General features: G+C 52.0%; 3 protein-coding genes across 7 annotated transcripts; 1 reads left to right on the plus strand and 2 right to left on the minus strand.

Annotated features, from left to right (window-relative positions):
- Positions 1-74: 74 nt before the first annotated feature.
- On the minus strand, positions 75-3,998 carry znf668 (zinc finger protein 668). Its single transcript, XM_052071366.1, has 2 exons — positions 3,878-3,998; positions 75-2,612 (listed from the first exon to the last, which is right to left on the minus strand). Exon 2 carries the CDS (start codon positions 2,583-2,585, stop codon positions 708-710), a length of 1,878 nt encoding a protein of 625 aa, XP_051927326.1. The 5' UTR covers positions 2,586-2,612; positions 3,878-3,998; the 3' UTR covers positions 75-707.
- znf646 (zinc finger protein 646) lies at positions 3,955-12,158 on the plus strand. Of its 4 annotated transcripts, none has more exons than XM_052071358.1 (4): positions 3,955-4,084; positions 5,290-7,886; positions 8,185-9,084; positions 9,646-12,158. In XM_052071358.1, the coding sequence occupies exons 2-4, from the start codon at positions 5,440-5,442 to the stop codon at positions 10,373-10,375; spliced, it is 4,077 nt and encodes a 1,358-aa protein (XP_051927318.1). In that variant the 5' UTR covers positions 3,955-4,084; positions 5,290-5,439; the 3' UTR covers positions 10,376-12,158. The 4 variants fall into 4 exon arrangements, with proteins under 4 accessions (XP_051927318.1, XP_051927317.1, XP_051927319.1 ...); XM_052071357.1 differs by lacking the exon at positions 3,955-4,084 and adding an exon at positions 4,118-4,550; XM_052071359.1 differs by lacking the exon at positions 3,955-4,084 and adding an exon at positions 4,118-4,546 and having other exon boundaries at positions 9,746-9,903.
- A 512-nt stretch (positions 12,159-12,670) lies between these two features.
- Positions 12,671-18,000, minus strand: LOC127604395 (tumor necrosis factor receptor superfamily member 12A). Of its 2 annotated transcripts, none has more exons than XM_052071401.1 (5): positions 17,612-18,000; positions 14,080-14,178; positions 13,628-13,771; positions 13,498-13,546; positions 12,671-13,400 (listed from the first exon to the last, which is right to left on the minus strand). In XM_052071401.1, the coding sequence occupies exons 1-4, from the start codon at positions 17,691-17,693 to the stop codon at positions 13,506-13,508; spliced, it is 366 nt and encodes a 121-aa protein (XP_051927361.1). In that variant the 5' UTR covers positions 17,694-18,000; the 3' UTR covers positions 12,671-13,400; positions 13,498-13,505. The 2 variants fall into 2 exon arrangements, with proteins under 2 accessions (XP_051927361.1, XP_051927360.1); XM_052071400.1 differs by having other exon boundaries at positions 12,671-13,397; positions 17,612-17,975.
- Between the last annotated feature and the right edge of the window lie 520 nt (positions 18,001-18,520).

Consider the following 18,520-nt stretch of genomic DNA (forward strand, 5'->3'; position numbering starts at 1 on the left):
AGGTTTTCGTGGATTCCACTGACTCGCATACGCGGTGCGCACCACGCACTCAAATGACAACACGAGTACTGGCGTACGTGCGAAATGCCATTTTTATTCCTCTTGGAATGACAAGTTGTGTTTTCTTGAGGTGATGCCAGGACACAGTCGATCGCTTCCGCGTCACGATTACTAAACAAAGAAAATATTCTTTGGATGAGCTGTCAAGGAAAACAATCGTGCAAGCGTTTGACCTTCTTTTCATGGAAGTGCGAGTGTGATGGACACGCTGGAAACTTTCGCAGAAGGCAAAATATTTATGAAAAAAAAAAAAATACAAAAAACGTTAAGCGCTGTATGTAGCCGGACACCTTTTGGAAATGCGATGGTTGCTTTGCTTTCAAGTTATTTTCTGTGCATGGAAAAACGACAAAATTCCGTCGAGAAGGTGCACCCGTTTCCAAAAAAATGCAGTAGTGAAGGTTCGGTCATGCCCTTGCATGTAGGGCAAGGAGAGCCATCTATTTTGCATGGATGTCTGCTTACGGCAAAAACAAAAGACTTCAGCTTGAATCGAATACTTATCCTTAAAATGACTCTTGATTCCCAGTAACTTCCCACATGGAATTTTTATTTTTTTTAATTTGCGCAAATCCGCCATAAACGTCGCACCCCCTGCGGCTCGGTCCCAAGAACTGTAACTCGGTTGACGGCCCACTTAGTGTTATTTAAAGTTCTTCTTCCTTGATCAGGTACTCTGGCAGAGTGTGAAAAGCGGCGGCAGACACACTGACGGGAATGTTCAAGGAGGCGCCGCCGGCCTCTGCGGGCGGCGGGGGCGAGGGCAGCGGGTCGGTGTGGATGATGTTCAGGTCGGACCGCGGGGCGTCCGCGTGCGTCCGTAAGTGCTTGCGGAGGTAGGCGGGGAACAGGAAGGCTTTTCCGCACTGGGAGCAGCTGTGAGGTTTACTGCTGGAGTGGATCTTCTGGTGCTTGCGCAGGCCAGCCCGGTTGAGAAAAGCTTTGCCGCAGCTGGCGCACACGTGAGGCCTGGGCTTGGCCTGCTGCTTCTCCTGCTCGCGAAGCTCCGCCGCCTCGGAGAACTCCGAGCCCGCCGTCTTGCCTCGCTGGACGTGCAGGTTCTCGTGCGCCTGGACTTCAGCCCAAGTGCCGAAGGTGGCGTCGCAGTGGGCGCAGGAGAACTGCGACGGAGCCGAGCCGGCCGCCTCGTCCCGGTCCTGCGGTCGCGCGGGCGGGCGCGCCTGCGCCTGCTCGGCTAAGTGAGTCCTCTCGTGTTTGCGCAGGCTGGAGGAGACGACGAAGGATTTCGAGCACTCGCCGCATTTGAACGGCCGCTCACCCGAGTGCACGCGGCGGTGCTTGTTGAGGCTGGAGCGCTCGGCGAAGGACTTGTCGCACTCGCTGCAGGAGAAGGGTCGCAGACCCGTGTGGACCAGCAAATGCCGACGCAGGTCCCAGGATGCCACGAAGGCCTTGTCGCAGCTCTGACATTTGTACGGTCGCTCCCCGGAGTGGACCCGCTCGTGCACGGCCAGATCGGCCGGCTGTCGGAATCTTTTGGAGCATTTGTCGCACGGGTAGGGCTTGAATCCCAGGTGGGCTCGCTGGTGCCGGCGGAAACTGGACGGGTCCGAGAACATCTTGCCGCACTGCGGGCACAGGAAGGGCTTCTCGCCCGAGTGCGTGCGCAGATGAGACTGGTAGGAGGACAGCTGCGTGAAGCCTTTCCCGCACTGCTCGCACTGATACGGCTTCTTCTGGGAGTGGATGCGTTGGTGGCAGACCAGCGAGGACGAGCGGGAGAAGGCCTTGCCGCAGTCGGAGCACAGGAAGGGCTTCTCGCCGGTGTGGGAGCGCTCGTGGTTCTTCAGGTCCTTCAGCTCCGTGTAGGTTTTACCGCACTGGTTGCAGGCGTACGGCCGGTGGCCCTGGTGGTTGCGCCGGTGCTTCCGGAACACGGAGGGGTCGGCAAAACTCTTGCCGCACTCGCCGCAAAAGTACGGCTTCTCGCCGGTGTGGGAGCGCATGTGCACCTTGAGTTTGGACAAGGTGGGGTAGCTTTTGGAGCACTGGCGGCAGGAGTAGGGCCGCTCGCCGTTGTGCTGCGTCATGTGGATCCGCAGGCAGATGGCCTGCATGAAGGCCTTGCCGCACTCGCTGCACACAAACGGTTTCTCGCCCGTGTGCGAGCGACTGTGGTTGCGCAGCTCGGTGGGCGTTTTGTACGCCTTGTGGCAGTCGGGACACTGAAACGGCCGCTGGGCCGCCGCGTGCGTGCTCTCGTGCTTGGAGAGATGGCCCTTGCTGGAGAAGATCTTTTGGCACTGCGGACACGCGTGGGGATGTTGCGGAGGCTCCTTGCCGTGCGCCGACAGCTTGTGGTCGCGCAGCGCCGGCACGCTCCGGAAGGACTCGCCGCAGGACGAGCACTTGAAGGACGGTTTGGATTTCGGGGGGCGTCCCCTGCCTCGTTTTTTCACGGGCACGTCGCTCTCCGCCGCCTCCCCTTGTTGCCGATCCTCATCTTGCGCTAGAGGGGTGCTTTGCTCTGCAGGAGGCGTGTTGCCAGCCCGCGGGGAAGCCATCTTTCCGTTTGAAGATCAATTCCTAACCTTGACGGAGCCAAGGCACATCAGATTAGAACAAGATCAGTAAAAGTATACCCCTGTCCGATGAAATAAAGACAAGCGATCACATCAAAAAATGGGAAAAATTGGGATTTCCAAAGCCAGAGCAAATGTTTTCTTTTGATTCAACACACAGATATTTAGTCTGTGGACAACAGAAATCTGAGAATATTTCGGGTTGAGAAGTTAAAACGCTTTTTATACTGTAGTACAGCTATTACTACAAAGCAACAGCATTTAATTGTTCTGCCTGTCACTATACATCGCTGGTTTAGAAAGCTGAACGGCATCATCTTATTTGTCGTATGTACATGATCATTTTTGGACCAATTAATTGAAACCTGATCATTTCCCACAGCGTGCAGAGAATTGATGATAAAAGAATCACTGGCTCAGGACAATTTATTCGTATATAACTTTTTTTTAGTACAGTAAATGGCGAAAGGAGATGAGGCCAAAGGTCAAACAATGTGCAATACATTGTAATTCAAGCATAATAATTATGGTACAGTTGCTTCCAGAAACATTTAAAATGCACGTCTCCTTTTTTTTGAGGCCTACAATCCCACGATGGCTTATGTCGATGTGTCTGTCATGATGGCGGTACTGGAACTCAAATATTTTATTTTATTTTTTGAGGTGAACATTTTTAGAAGCACTGATCTCAAGCGTTCATGATCTGCCTGTCAATATAGAGTATGTCGTAATATATGACACATAAGCACAATTGTGAATCATTAAATTATGCAGCACAATCAGAAGCAGAATCCGAATCTGAATCAGTCCACTGCCTCATGATGATGGCTAAAGTGTACGTTCAGGACAACAAAAGCCGGGGGACGGTGTTGCACCACCTCCTCCGTATTCCTCACGTGGAACTACGAGCTGTGCATGAACACATTTTACAAAATGGCTTGCATTAGGACCTTAGGGACAATAAGCTAACCGCCTCGGTGACAGAGGAAGTCGGGCGATGTCAACACACAAATGCGTATATTATTTATTTATTTGACCAACACGACCACGCGCGGTTTTAAGATTCAGTGGTGAGGGGTGAACGTATTAACCGTGTCATCATTCTTGACATTGCGGGCGCGTCGCGCCCTCGTTAGCTCGCTTGCTATTTTAATGCAACACAAAATGGCTGGCTTTAGGACCGCCTGCGACTATTTTGCTCGACGGCGGCGTCGGCTTCTCTCTGTTTATTTTTATTTTTAAAATTGTATTTAACGAACAAGTGACAGCCTCACCTGGAGCAGGGCATTAATAGTGGCTTGATAGTGCTTGGAAGAAAGAAAGAAAAAAATGACTCCGCACACGACTGCATTTGTTGTCGGACTCAGTATTACATTTTGACTGGCTGACTTGACGAGTGGGACGGCGCTAGGACCACGCTGACGACATAATACAAGAGTCAAGCAGGTTGTGTTTACAATACGCGGTCTCATCATCTTTGTGTAATTATTTTAAAATACACTAATGTACTGCTAAATAAACTCCGTGTGGCATTTTAAATGTGATTTCTGTCCACCAGTGCTTCTGGGTCCTAAATATTACAACTACTAGCATTGTAACATTCTGAGCAGTTTGAACTATACCACTGCAAAATATGATAATGATTTATTTAAAAAGTATTAGCACATAAATTATAGATATACAATGAGGTTTTACTAACAATCATAATAATGATGATTCTGATTCTGAAAGCGGTCATAAAGTGTTTTCCCCGTGGGGAAATATTTAGCGGATGCACATTTCCTGTTCCATAGCAACAAGAGCGGTGTGGAACTGGGGATGGAAGAAGAATGAGACAATTGAAAGAAGATATTCCCTGCAGACAGCTCTCTATCGCAAAATAAGATATTTAATTAACTAATGAGAAGCCGCACGACCTCTGTAATTTGCGTCAAGTCGACATTGTAGGTATTTGGTTTCCCACACTTGCTGACGTTGGCGCTTCCTGCGTCTTTTGCTGCAATGTTTGTTTTGCTAGCTAAGAGACTGCTAGCATTTCGCGCCGCTAACGAAAAAGTCCACCGAAACCCCTTTATATAGATTAGGGAGTTGGGAATGAGTAGATTTGCTATAAAGTCGACGATATAATTTCTTAATTAGTCAAATGGAAAAAAGCGTAGGAAATACTGCAACAGCTTTTAAGATAAGTCACTGCTGTGGCATGATGTAAACGCGCCGCCTCACTGCCACCCGGTATCGAATCGAACAAATACTGTAAATACATGACAATAACATAATATTGTTTCATCCGTGTGTTTTACCAAATTAATATATGAGGTGCATTGCTTTTCTAGTCGCCCACAAGCGACATTGTGAGATACATTGGGCTTACTTTCCGAGAGAGCCTCTTCTTATTCTCGTTTTGCCTCTGAATTTCTGTTTCATACCTGAAAGGATAACTTGTTCCATTGCTAAAAATGTCGAGGGGAGAATCCATGATTAGGATTTATTTGGGGTATCGGAATGGAATTTGATAATATTTCGGTTCTTTTGTGTGATGTTTTGTTAATTTGGTTTGCAATACACTGTGACTGTTTTTTTTTGTTTTTGTCATGGCTGGTGAGTCTATCTTGGTGGTGATGTAATGAATTGAAATTTACACAAAGGGTTCATACATATGCGTTTTGTTTCCTCCCCTCCCTCATAGGCTGGATTCGTCCTCTGCTCTATGGCCTCTTTGGACACCCTTCGGATCTCAACCATCGTTCTCCATTGTGTATGAGCAAGAAAGGCATCTAATGTATTACCCGCCTGCAAACACTTTATCTCCGACGGGTGTATTTCGGTCCTCATCGTCATGGCGACGCATGACTTGGCACGGACCGCAGGTTTCCCGTGCAAACATTGCGGGCTGAAGTGTCCTGACATGGCCGCGCTCGTCGAGCACACGGACGGCCATTTGACGCAAGAGGAGGAGCGCAAATACAAATGCGACGAATGCGGACGTGGCTACAGGCATGCCGGCAGCCTCGCCAATCACAAAAAGGCTCACGACGTGGGCTCGTTTGAGTGCCACGTGTGCGGCAAAGAGAACTCCAACGCTTTGGCTTTGAAAAGTCACATGCGGAGTCACACGGCGCGCAAAAAGTACACGTGTTCGCAATGCGGCAAGGCTTTCCGCCTGGCGACGCAACTGGCGACGCACGAGCGGGTTCACCGTACCTCACAATCAAAGAAGCCGGAAGTGGAGTCGGAAGCCCCGCGTGAAATCGCCGAGAATCATTGGAACGACCGGTCGCCTGCGAGGATTCAAACTGAAAATGGCCCCGCGGACGACAAAATGGAGGCTTATCACCCGGCGTGTGACGTGCCAGATGACGGCCGACCGTTCAAATGCGACCTGTGTGACAAGACGTACATTCACCTCCGAAGCTTGAACAACCACAAGAAGACCCATCAGCTGGGAATGTTTGAGTGCACCGTGTGTTTCAAACTCTTCAACAACATGGCGGGGCTCTACAGCCACCAGAGAACCCACAAGGTCAGAAGCGGCGGCGGCGGAGGTAGCGGCTCGGCATTTGGCTTCTACTCCGACTCCACGCTGGAGCGGTTTTCCCCTCGGAGCCCAGACGGCCCTGTCAACTTCTGCCATTTGTGTCAGGTTGTCTTCCCAAGTGATGAGGACTTCCAGGAGCACATCCGCATGCATAACTCTACGTCGGCGTCCTTTGGCCTGCAGGACAACACAGCGGAGAGCCACAGTACGACGTACAACGGCGCTACCTGGCCTAAAAGTGACTTTTATACGGCTCACGTCAACCCGATTCCTTCTTTGGCGTCGGTCAATCACGTGCAAGGTTTTGATCAGACGCAGGGAGCCGCGAGCGCCAACGGTCACGTGTATTCCAGCTGCCCGGTGAACCAAACGCCATCTTCGAGCTGCTCTCAGGGACAACCCCCACTCATGGATCCCGGCATTCTCAGTCGGGCTCCGAACGCATCGGAAATGGACGACGCTCCCGTCGCCGATTCCGACGAGCGTCCCTTCAGGTGTCAGATTTGTGGCAAGAGCTACCGCCACTCTGGGAGCCTCATCAACCACAAACGCTCGCATCAGGTGGGGATTTACCAGTGCTCCATCTGCAGGAAGAAGTATCCTCACCTGGCTGCGCTCAAGAGTCACCTCCGCCTCCACAAAGGTCACAAATCCTCGTTCAACCCCGACGGAGATGTGGACTGGCTCCCCGCCGAGCGGTTTTGTGCAGTCAACCAGCAGGGGTTCTTCTCCTCGCGACAGGATGAGGAGGCGGATGGCGTCGCTCACCTCACGCTCGGCACGGATCAGGAGAACGGCGCCGTGTACCGCCATCATCCGGACTTTGCTCCAGACAGCGGCGCGCCGCTACCTCACGCCGAGCACTCGATGCAGAGGCACATGTGCGCCGACTGCGGGGACACGTTTGCGGACATTGCCGGTATCGTGGCGCACGCGTGCCACCTGCTCGGACAGCAGCAGCAGCAGCACGACGCCGACGGGAGCTTTGCGGGCACCGTGCCGCCGTTTGATGAAGCGGAAGATGCGGACGGGCAGAATTTCTTTGAGCGCGGCTTCCGGGAAGATGTGGGCAGCGAGCAGCTGAACGGCGACCCCGAAGAAGACGACGGCGATCTTTTTCAATGTTCCGTTTGTGGCAACAGCTACAGCAGCATGCAAGCCCTCAGGAGCCATCTCCGAGGACACGCGCAGGCCCAGTGCGCGGTCGCCAGCTCGGGACCCTCGTCCATGTCCTCTCAGGAGGAGGCCGGGGACGACGAGACGGCTGAAATGATGATCTGCAGTACCTGCGGGGAAAGCTTTGTCAGCAGGCAGGACTTGGTCGCCCATCAGCTGGCGCATGTCAAGCGTCAAGAAGAAGACGGCGACGGCGAGGGGCCAGGAGGCGAGAGGGAGACGCAAAGCATCATTTGCGGGCGCTGCGGAATCTTCTGCGCCGGCTACCGTCATCTGGAGAGCCACGGCTGCATGGCAGAGAAGAAAGAAGAAGCGGCAACAGCAGCAGACGGCCAGGAAGTGCAAGTGGAAGTCAAAGCAAACGACTTGCAGCAGAGTGACGTCAGGGAGCACCCGGAGGAGCGTCGGCACAGGTGCGACCAGTGCGGCCGCTCGTACAGACACTCGGCTTCCCTCCTCAACCACAAGAAGTCTCACAAAACGGGAGTGTTCAAGTGCGCCGTGTGCCAGAAGCGATTTTACAACTTGCTGGCTCTTAAAAACCACCAGAGGTCCCACTTTGACGTGAAAAGGTAACGTACTCGTTTGACGTTTGGGAGAAAGTTGAGGCCATGTTGTTTGTACGGCGCTTTGGCGAGCTATATCGTCGCTAAAAAGGCGTGAGAGTTCATTGAATAAAATGAAGTGGCTGCTGGGGGAGGCTTTTCCGCTGGGGCGAATTAGGGAAGTGGCAGTGAAACAGGCCCAAATTCAAAGGTCTTGAATTGAGATGTATTTTTGCAGAGCTAGTTGCTTTCCATTTTTGACATTGGATCCCGAGGAGAGAGAGCGAGAGTGCCCTTGACCATATTCCCCATCTCTCCCTTCCAGGCATTCTTGCCCCGAGTGCGGGAAAGCCTTCAAAATCCAGAAGCAGCTTTTGATCCACCTCGGGAGGCACAAGGAGAACCGAGCCAAGATCCAAGAGCTGAACAACCAGATCCAAGCCCTCATGCAGATGAACACGTCCGAAGCCGAGGACGCCCGAGCAGCGGCGGTGGTCAAATCGGAACGCGCGGGCGACAGCCGACCCTTTGCCTGCGAGCGGTGCGGGCGTACGTATCGCCACGCCGGCAGTCTGGTCAACCACAAAAAGTCCCACAAAACCGGCCAGTATTACTGTTCTCTTTGCAGCAAAGCTTACGCCAATCAGCTGGCCTTGAAGAATCACCTCCGCACGCATTTTGCCGGTCGGAAGCATTCTTGCCCAAAGTGCGGAAAAGGCTTCCGAGGGACACGCCAGCTGGCGGCTCACGTTTGCGCGGACTCCCGGAAGGGCGGCGGGAGGAGCAAACGCCGTCGACGGACGTTTCCTCCCGGCGAGCAAGCGGCGGCCCGCGCCAAAGAGGAGCGGATCTTCTCCTGCGACGTTTGCCAGCGCAGCTATCGGCACGCCGGCAGCCTCCTCAACCACAAGAACACGCACAAGACGGGCCACTTCTCCTGCACCTTCTGCGCCAAGGCCTTCACCAACCCCATGGCGCTGCGCAACCACACGCGCATCCACACGCAGAAGAAGAAATACGTCTGCCTCACGTGCGGGAAGGCCTTCCGCCTCGCCGGCATCTTGCGCAACCACCAGAAGGTCCACAGCCGCGCCGGCGGACGCTTCGGCTGTACGGCGTGCGAGAAGAGCTTCCGAGGGAGGGCCGGACTCAAGAGGCACCGCTGCCGCCGAGGTCCGGGACGGGACGGGAATCCGCCGGGAGAAAGCCCGGACAAGTGCTTCACGTGAGTTGTTCCCTTTTTTGACCGCCAACTCGTGCTGTGTTGACAACTCAGCCGCGAGCGGATGCTAACGCTACCAGTTGGATACACGCTGCTGAAAAAGGGCTCGTTGACGTCGATGGCCGTCCGTGGGCTGACAGATCAGGTTAATTATTTCTCAAAAACATCGTCAACAAGGATTATTGGAAAGGGGAGGAAAAAATACCGTCGGCTACTTTTGGAGCTGTTATAGTGGCGATTCCTCGGATATGTGTTTGTAAAATCTTCGCTCCCTGGGTACTTCCAGGTGGCAAAAAATTGCGTGCTGACCAATGACAAAAACGTCTTAACCTTCAGATAGAAAAGGTTTGCTCAAGTGTTCACTTTACTTGAAAAATTAAAAAAAAAAGAAAAAACTCCAACCAGGATAGTTGTCCAGAGGAGCCTTTTGGAGTTTTTGCCACCTGGAAGTTCGTGCGGCATGGTGATGAAAAGGTCTGTGGGGGGGGGGGGGGGGGGGGGGGGGGGGGGAGCCGTCGCCTTGCGGGGGGAAGATGCAAGCGTGACACCGACCTGTCGCCGCAGGTGCGACCTGTGCGGGCGCTCGTACCGCCACGCCGGCTCCCTCCTCAACCACAAGAAGACTCACTCGGAAAACCTCCACCACTGCGGCCTTTGTCTGCAGACCTTCCCGGACCCCCTGACGCTCCAGATGCACTCCCGGATGAGGCGCCACTGCTGCCCCGAGTGCGGCAAGACCTTCTGTCTCATCGCGCACCTGCAGAGCCACGTGGAGGTGCACTCCAAGGATCGCCGTCGGGTCCCCTACCGATGCGGCTCGGATGAGCCCGAGGTCGGCGACCTTAGTCCCCGGCGTCCCGGGAGCGCGGGCGAGCGGGCGCAGAAGAGCCACGTGTGCGAGCACTGCGGCCGCGCCTACCGCCACGCCGGCTCCCTCCTCAACCACAAGAACAGCCACAAGACGGGCTCCTTCTCCTGCGGCGCTTGCCACAAGGAGTTCTCCAACCTGATGGCCCTCAAGAACCACCGCCGCATCCACACGGAGCCCAAACGCTACCAGTGCGCCGAGTGCGGCAAGGCCTTCCGCGTCTCCACGCAGCTCGTATGTCACCGCAGGATCCACAGCAAGGAGAAGCCCTTCGCCTGCCGGCTGTGCGGTAGGAGCTTCTCCAGCAAGTCCAACCTGAGGCACCACGACAAGTTGCACCGGGACCGGCGGGCCCGCGACGACTCCTGCTCTTTCGGCTTGGACGCTCACCGCTTCATGGATTTGGACCTGGGCTCTTTCCTCTGAAGTCTCCTCCGCCTTCCTTCCAACTTTGCCGCCGCTTCCAAAGCACGACGTCTCTTCGCCGAGCAAAGTGAGTTGAGAAGCCCGCCTTCCCTGCCAACTGGTCAGTGCCCGTGCCAGGAAACGGCAACTATCTACTCTTCTGCTCCCAAAAACCTTTACAGGTGGTCCGAATTTGGACCTCTCCCCTGGTACGCCGAATTAGAAATGTTTGTTGTGATACGGCGCCGCATTTCTGCCGGGTCTCCGCGGGGTTCACGCTCCCGTTGTGAATTTATTTGGCCATGAGAACAAATCGATGGATGCGCGATTTCAAAAAGTTTGGCGGTCAAATGCGTTTCTCCTTGGAAAGGTGACACACTCTCAAAAAAGCCACCGTCCAAATACCTCATGGAGTGTGCGTGAAGCTCACTCAAAGTGATGGACTTGAATCTCGTCAATAGCTCTTCGACTTCGTAATAAAATCATTTCAATTCAAGTGACATTGGATGCTAGACGCGACAGATTTTGACGAGGGAGATTTTTTTTAATTTATTGTGTGTGTTGAATGTTGTTAAAAAATGCTTTGTTTTAACCGTGAAGGTGCTTTTTTACGGCAGGAAATCATCACGATTCCACGCTGGTTTGCCGAGCCATCTTTAACTTGACGTCACCGCCGTTAGATGGTCTTGAAAGCGCTTCTCTTCTCTTTAGCATTCGTCTGTCTGACGGGCTTCTGTCCTGACGCACTCGTCTTTTGAGTCCCTTCTTTTTGGGACTCTTCTGGCTCCATTGATGACTTGACTTGACTCGACTGTATTTCTGGAGCACTTTCAAACAGCCATCGCTGCATACAAAGTGCTGTACATGGAGCGATTTAACATGTACAACAAATCAGACTCCCTCTTCTTTCGTGACTCTCATCCGTCTTGATTTTTTTGTTTTTTTTTCTGAGTAGCTTTACTTTCATTGCGTGTCACCTCGTGTCTTTGCCGGGATTTTCTTAGCCTTATTTCCAGAGGTCGGGCACCACACCGGTTTGAAATACCTCGTCCGAGTCGGCCGACGGCCCGCCCGCCCGCCCTCACGGCGTTAACGCAACAAGCGCGCTCCTTGATTGTATTTGCACGCGCGGGCCGGCAACAAAATGCTTCCTGGTGCGGCCCGCGCGGCCGTTTTGTTTCTACTTCAAGCATTCGATTTCCGTGGTGAACTAGCAAAAAAAGTGTCGGGGTCGCACTGGAGTGGGGTGTGTGTGGGGGGGGGGGGGGGGGGAGTTTTCTTGCATTCACTTCTTGTTCAGTTTTTTTTTCCCCCACTAGTTCATCATCATCATCACTTGAATGTAAGTATGAAATGGATTCTGTCTCCGGTGCGATCCCACACACAGCACATGCCACGTTTCTAGCATTTATTTCCCCCCGTTGGTAGTATTCCTGACCTGGAACCTCCATTTGTCGCGGTGGCCGACATGCAAGGCAGCAACTAATATTTAGTTGTGGCTTGTTTGATTTTTTTTTTTCACCTTCTCATCTCTTGTGGTGCTTCCGCATCTTCCTCCTCGCTCAACGTTGTAACTCGTAGAATAATCGACTGACGGCTGGATCTTTTGTACAGCTTTCTTCTGTAGGAGAACTAGAAGTGCTAGATTAGTTATTGTGTAATACGATGCCCGAGGGAGGGGGCGGTCAAGTGCTCAGTATTTAAGTCCTATTTATATAGAAGTATTTTGTCAACCATTTCCACTTTGTTGTTTAGAAGCTCATTTAGGATGGAAGCAAAGTCGTGATTAAAAGACTGGACCAAACGACCGTGTGGCTCTCGTTTTCGATTCCAAGTCGAGGCGAGCGTCATCAAGTTCAACGTTTTATTGTGAAAATACATTTTGGTTCTCAAAAGCTATTCAGGCGACTGCAATCGGGTCAAAAGAAGCCAGTGCATGTATACAACATTGATATCGATTCGTGGGGGGGGGGGGGGGGGGCATTGAACTCATTAGGATGTTAGTTCAAATCACAGCTGGCCTGGTAGAACTTTTGACAAATCCAAAAATCTTAAGAAAATGTGCTTGTAATTTACACACACAAAAAAAATTACGTTAAATGCTAACCATACACTCCCTAAAATATATTTAATCTCTGTCGGGGACACAAAAAAATGATCGTGAAAAGCAACGAGGAAAACACCTCACATAGGAACATTGGGTGTGTCGACTTTTTTCTAGCTTCAGTCCCGCAATCCCACAATTTTGCGCACCTTTTAGTGGCAGAGGAAAAAAGATTCGACGGCTTTCAACTAAGGACTATCTGGGCCAACCAATAACCTGTACGTTAAAAAAAAAAAAGCCTACAAGAACAGCTGAGTGGGAGCCTTTTTTCACACTTTGTTGACAAACCATTCCCGCTTTCCAGTCAGTGTGGCCCAAATAGTCCTTGAGACGGAAGGAAAACAAACAAACAAAAAGTCGTTAGTATTTCCACATGAAGTGTCGTTGGCGATAGCTTGCCTCCGCCGATAGACTCACAATTTGATTTGATTGGAGTTGAGACAGACGGAAAAACTAGTGTAAAAGTAGTGTGGGTGGGTGTGGGGGGGGGGGGTTCGGTCGGCGTTGGCGGGCGCCGCAGTAACAGTGCACGATTGACTAGAGCGAGAGGACGCTTCACCTAAACGTTAGCTACATTCAAACAGACCCCGACAGTGTGAAGCCCGACCTTTGACCTCTTCAAACTTACATTCATTCTGTTACGTAACATAACAGCCCACTTGTGAGGGTCCAAGTGTTCATTCTATTCTTTCGGGGGTGGGGGAGCATCGCTCAAAAGCGTGATGTCGCCGTTTATGCAGTTAATTAAGGGTCCTTAAAAAAAAAAAAAGTATTTGTTGTCAGGGGAAAGCCTGCGGTCGCTCAGTCAGTCAGAGCACACAGTAGGCGGTCCGGAAGGTCCTTAGGTCAGGTCAGGCCTCGGTGGGGGCGGAAGGGGGAAGGGGCGGTCACTGCTTGCTTCTGTCGGTCACATGGTTTTGTTTCCAGAGGAAGACGAGGCTGCCGATGACAAAATGGCGACCATTCAGTTAGCGCACGCGTGCGTGCATGCGTCACGGGGTGGGCAACATTTTTTACTTTTTATTTTTTTTTCACTCACTGAAATGTTTAAGCTTGATAAAGTGGCCCTGCGGTTTCTTCAATTGGTTCTGTAGAGAAAAAAAGGGAGTCAGGTCAAGGTTCACTCTAGCGAAAGGGTGCGAAACACCCAAGAAAAAGCAACCTTGTACCTCGTAGAGGCAGTTTGTGCGACTTGCGCCGATGCACCATGACCCCGATGATGAGCGCGGCGCCCACCAGGACCACGGCCAGCACCGAGAAGCTGCTGATGGCCGCCAGCTTCCAAACGTCCGACGTCTCCTCCACCAGCTTGCCTGCGGCCGAAAAACCACTGCAACTTCAAAGCTGGAAAACGATGGTAATTACCCAGAAATTCACCAAATCCAAGATCAACTCATTGTACGATTTATATTTTCCAATAATTCTGACTTGGTGGTTCACATTGCTAGCGCAACGCAAAGTCAATTCATTTCAATTGCATTTCATTATTTTAAGAACAGTTTGTTGATTTAGTAGCCGAGATGGCTTCGAGCAATCCTAAAAGTCTGCATTTTATTGGTCCCACGCAGTGCCGTAAAAGTGAGAGGTGGCCCCGAAGGAAGATGCTCAAGTGATGCCTCACATGTGTTGCACGACGGCGTCTTGGGGTACTGCTTGCAGGATGCGCACGGCACACACGCGTCCAGGTCGGAATTCCAGAATTCCGAGAGGCCGCACTTTGCTGCGCACAGGAAAGCGTCACATCAACTTCCTGCTTTGGAACAATTTCCCACAACACAAAAACATGGCGCGGCAATGAGGTGAGCGAGTCAAAACGTTGCATTTGGTGCTATCGCATGTCTACTTTTCTACCTTCACCATGGGGGGAGGAATTGGAGGGGTTTCAACACCTTAAAATAATGTCCAAACACTGTTAGAAAGCCGCCTGTCGGCCGAGAAAGCAGGATTGAAGAGAATTTGACATCTTGCCATTTCAAGCAACAGTTGAGGCCGAGCCCCCTTTTCACTCCTCTTCTTTCCAATTTCCACCGCGTTCAACAAAATGGAGTTCTAATCGGACGCAAAAAGCCGCAAGGTACTTGTAAAGTGGTCGAAAAACTGCCCCCGCCAAGGCTTGTCGTTTTTCAGAAACCCGTAAACGGAGCCGCTTGCCAAGTCAAGGCACCGGTGGGGTGGACGAGCTCGGTTTTGTTGGGTTGCATGCCACTCATGTCACATGAGGCTTCGGCACCCACTAAAAAAAAAAGCGCCTCGACTCTTATGCATTTGAAGCGCCCCCCCCCCCCCCCCCCCCCCCCCCTCAAAAGAGTTCCCGAGAACCCCGCGAGCGACTCTGTGTGCGAGGAAGCCTTTGCAGTGGCGCCGCTGACGCACGAGATGCCGAGCGAGCGGGTAACTTTGCGAGCGTGCGTGTGTTTGTACAAAGCGCTTCCTCGGGATTGTTTGTGTGTCTTCCACAGAACGTCACCCAGATGAAAACAAGATGCCGCTTGAGGGAATAGCTTCCTTCCCGCCTGCCCGCCCGCCCGCCCACTGTGGACACAATGGAAGGCTTCATTTGTTTGCCTGACAGCCAGACAGATGAGTGGTTCAATGTGTGCCCCCTGCCCCTCCCCCCCACTCCCTTCTCAGCCCTCACCCCCAACTTTGTTACTTTCAACTCGACTTGTTTGGATTACGCCGCTGCACGTAATATCGTCCATGCATTCTCACCACTGCTTATCCTGAACAGAGTCGCCGGTGGGGGGGGGGCGGTTGTTGGAGCCGAACTCCACTGACTTGGGACTGAAGGCGGACTACACCCCGAACTGGTCGCGGGGCACATATTGAGACGAACAACCATTCGCCCCGACGTCACTGAGTGGAAACCGACCGGCCCCACGCGGCCCGCGAGTCAGTCAGGCGAGTGTTGCAAGTTCACATTTACACAGTACGTAAGTTGTCCTCCTCGTCTGTCGATGTCGGTTCCAATTTTTGGAGAATTAAAGTGGCGATAGCGGCCCAGCAAAATCACCAAGTCGCTCTCCAGTCCAAATGGTTCCGAAGGATATTTCAAACCCAATCGATTCCAAATTTTGCCAATTTGATTTTTCAAAACTGGTCTCATTTGAAAGCTGGCAAGGTGTTCTGTGTTTTGTTTTTTTGTGGTAATGGGAAAAAGTTAGTCTTGTTTTTTGAACACAGAAGAAAAACCGTCTTCCATGGTGCACAACCTTGGAAAATAGTGCCGGCTACAGGCGAGAAAGGGCAATTGCCCCCCCCCCACACCCCCCCACCCCGCGCAAAAAAAAACTCAAATGCGACACTCGTAGTGCAGCAGAGTGAGCTTGGAATGCGTAGTCGTCGACCAAAAGTGGCACCAGCAGAGGAAGAACCTCTGGGAATGCCCAAGGTCACCGGGAAGCGGCGTCGGCGTTGACCGTCAACTGACCCCGTGTCCGACAAACCACATCCGCACCGCAACGTGTCGCCAGGCAGCCGACGTCCTCGCTCACCCGCCGTCGCGTCACGCGCACGTTTGCGTGCGCGCGCGCACTCTCGCTCGCTCGGGGAGTTTTCTCAGCGCTCCGCTCATGTGCAATCTGGCGCCGGCTTTCGCATTCCTGACGTTGGGGAGTCTCGTCGTTTTGGGTGTGGGGATGTTGCATTTTGTCATATAACGGGCGGGGGCGGGGTGGAGCAACAGCTGATATCCAGATGTGCCGAGATGGCCTCTCGCCGCTGCGAGACTCGGCTTGGTGTTTGCAGTGGCGGCGGACGCGCACGCACGCACGCACGCGCGCGCGCTCAACGGCGGCGCTTGAAAGCATCAGGAAATGATCTGAAGGGCGAGCGCTGTTTTCGTATGAACTCAGCCTGCTGTCCTCCGTCGGGATTCCACGGCAACGCTTAACAAAACAACTGCGCCGAACTCTTTGGATGAAGTCGGTTTACAGCACTTGGCTGAAGGACCGATGACATGTAGAATATACTTGACGCTCGGAAGTTGGATTAATTTGATACGGGCGCGCTTATCATACTCTGGGATTCCCAAAATTTTTTCGTGTTACTTTTACATACGGCGTATTTGATCAGGGACGGGACACAAAAACAAAAGTCACGATAAGTGTGATGTAATAAACCGCAGTCTTTCTTTCTTCTTCTGTACACTAATACCGAAACGAGTGCGTTTGAAAATCAACACCCAAAACTCAATATGGAATTAAACGAAAACAAAGGTCAACTGAAGATTTTTCCTGTTAACTTGTAAAAAAAAAAAGATTCGCGCTTTTTAATGCCGTGGGGGCCAGCTGAAGTTTTCTCTCAAACTAAACAGAAAACAACAACATGCCCCTGCTAGCTTAATGTGAAAGCAACAAAACGTTGCGGTTATTGGATGCCTTGTGCCTTATTCCGTCTTTGACTGTTTCCCGACCCCCCCCCCCCCCCCTCGCATGAATCCCCAAAGACCAACAGGTGCATGTTTCTGTGGGAAACTGCGAAAATGTGCACTTCTCAACTGGTCACATGCTCGTCATGTTGCTAGTTTATCCCCTAACCCTGAAGGCCACCTGACAGATACTAAGTGTGGCCTTCAGTGTCAGTCTGACATCAGAAATGCCAGCCATCCATCGATGTGCAGCGATGTCATCGGGGAAAATGCGGATTTTTAGACTGACCCTGAAAACATGCTCTGACAGTTACATAAAGTGTGCTGCCTTCAGGGTGAGCTCGAAATCAGAGCGAGAGCATCCCTCTCCCGAGACGGATCGCCGGGCACCTCAGCAACGTGAGGAAAAGGGCTAAATTCTGACTGTCACCGAAGGCAACACTAGACATAAAGACGAATTACAGTAACTCGAAATGTGGTGTTGCCTTCAGTGGCGGTCTGAAATCAGACTTTTGTCTAGTTTGAGAGACAGACACGTTTGTCCTGCTTAGAGAATAATATGCACTCGTTTCTGTGTCACCGTTGTTTGACGACTTTTTGAACCTTGCTTTCGTTCTTTTCGTCTGAAACTTGCGGGTCGATGAATGCAGCGCCTGGAATCAGGCCGTCGGAATGCGGAACCGGTCAACTACGTACGCCGGTAACAGAACCGCTTCGCGCACACTTGACGGACACACACACACACACACACAAAAAAGCCTCAATGAAACAAACCCCAACTTACTTTTCTGTGCGCACGTGCCGGGGAGGGCGCTCAGCAACGCCACAAAAAATCCACAAATGGTGCATAAAGCGTGGTAGTCCATCGTTCGATGGTGTGCGTCTGCGCGCTTGACACGCACACCTTCCACAATAATAATAATAATAATAATAATTTAAAAACAACTTGGGGAAAAAAAAGTTCACGCGAAGAGCGACGAGCTCGCGGTGGTCGTCAGCATGGAAAAACGAACATCACGGAGTGACTCACCGGGACCACTGGGCTCCGTGTTTTTAACACGCTGCACACTGGAGCACACACCCACGCTCGCTCGCTCACTAACACTCTTTCTCTCTCACTCACACACACACACAAGCGCGCGCGCACACACCATGAGTCATTTCCTATCCAGTCCACACTGCTCCACTGCACTCAGGAAACTCCACCAGTGGACTTTTTTCTCAACTTTTCCCACACACTGTCCATGCACACAAAACAGCAAGTAGACACGCGCGCGCGCAAAATGTTTCAACTCGTAACTTTTTTGATTCTCTCAGATATTTTACACACGGTGGGAGAGAGAGAGAGAGAGAGGGAGAAAGACGACCTTGTCGTCTGGATTCAATCGTGTTCTCATTGTTATTACCACGCCTGACGACGTCATCGCGCTGTCTGCCAACGCGCGCGCGCGCACACGAAGCCTGATGACATCCAATGTAGCAACGCGTTGCTTTGTTTTGGGGAAAACTTCAATAATAAGCTTATGGAGCATCCTGGAATAACAGGACACACCACAGGGGGGGGGGGGCGACGGCGTGTACGAGGGGTTAGCGCGTCCACCTCACCCTTGTCAAGTTCGGGGTTTGAAACTGCTCTTCCTCCCACTTTACCCCCAAAACAGCCAAGTTAGGTGCATCGGTGTGGGTGGACGTT

Source organism: Hippocampus zosterae, chromosome 7, assembly GCF_025434085.1.
Source record: "Hippocampus zosterae strain Florida chromosome 7, ASM2543408v3, whole genome shotgun sequence".
NCBI classification, from domain to species: domain Eukaryota; kingdom Metazoa; phylum Chordata; class Actinopteri; order Syngnathiformes; family Syngnathidae; genus Hippocampus; species Hippocampus zosterae.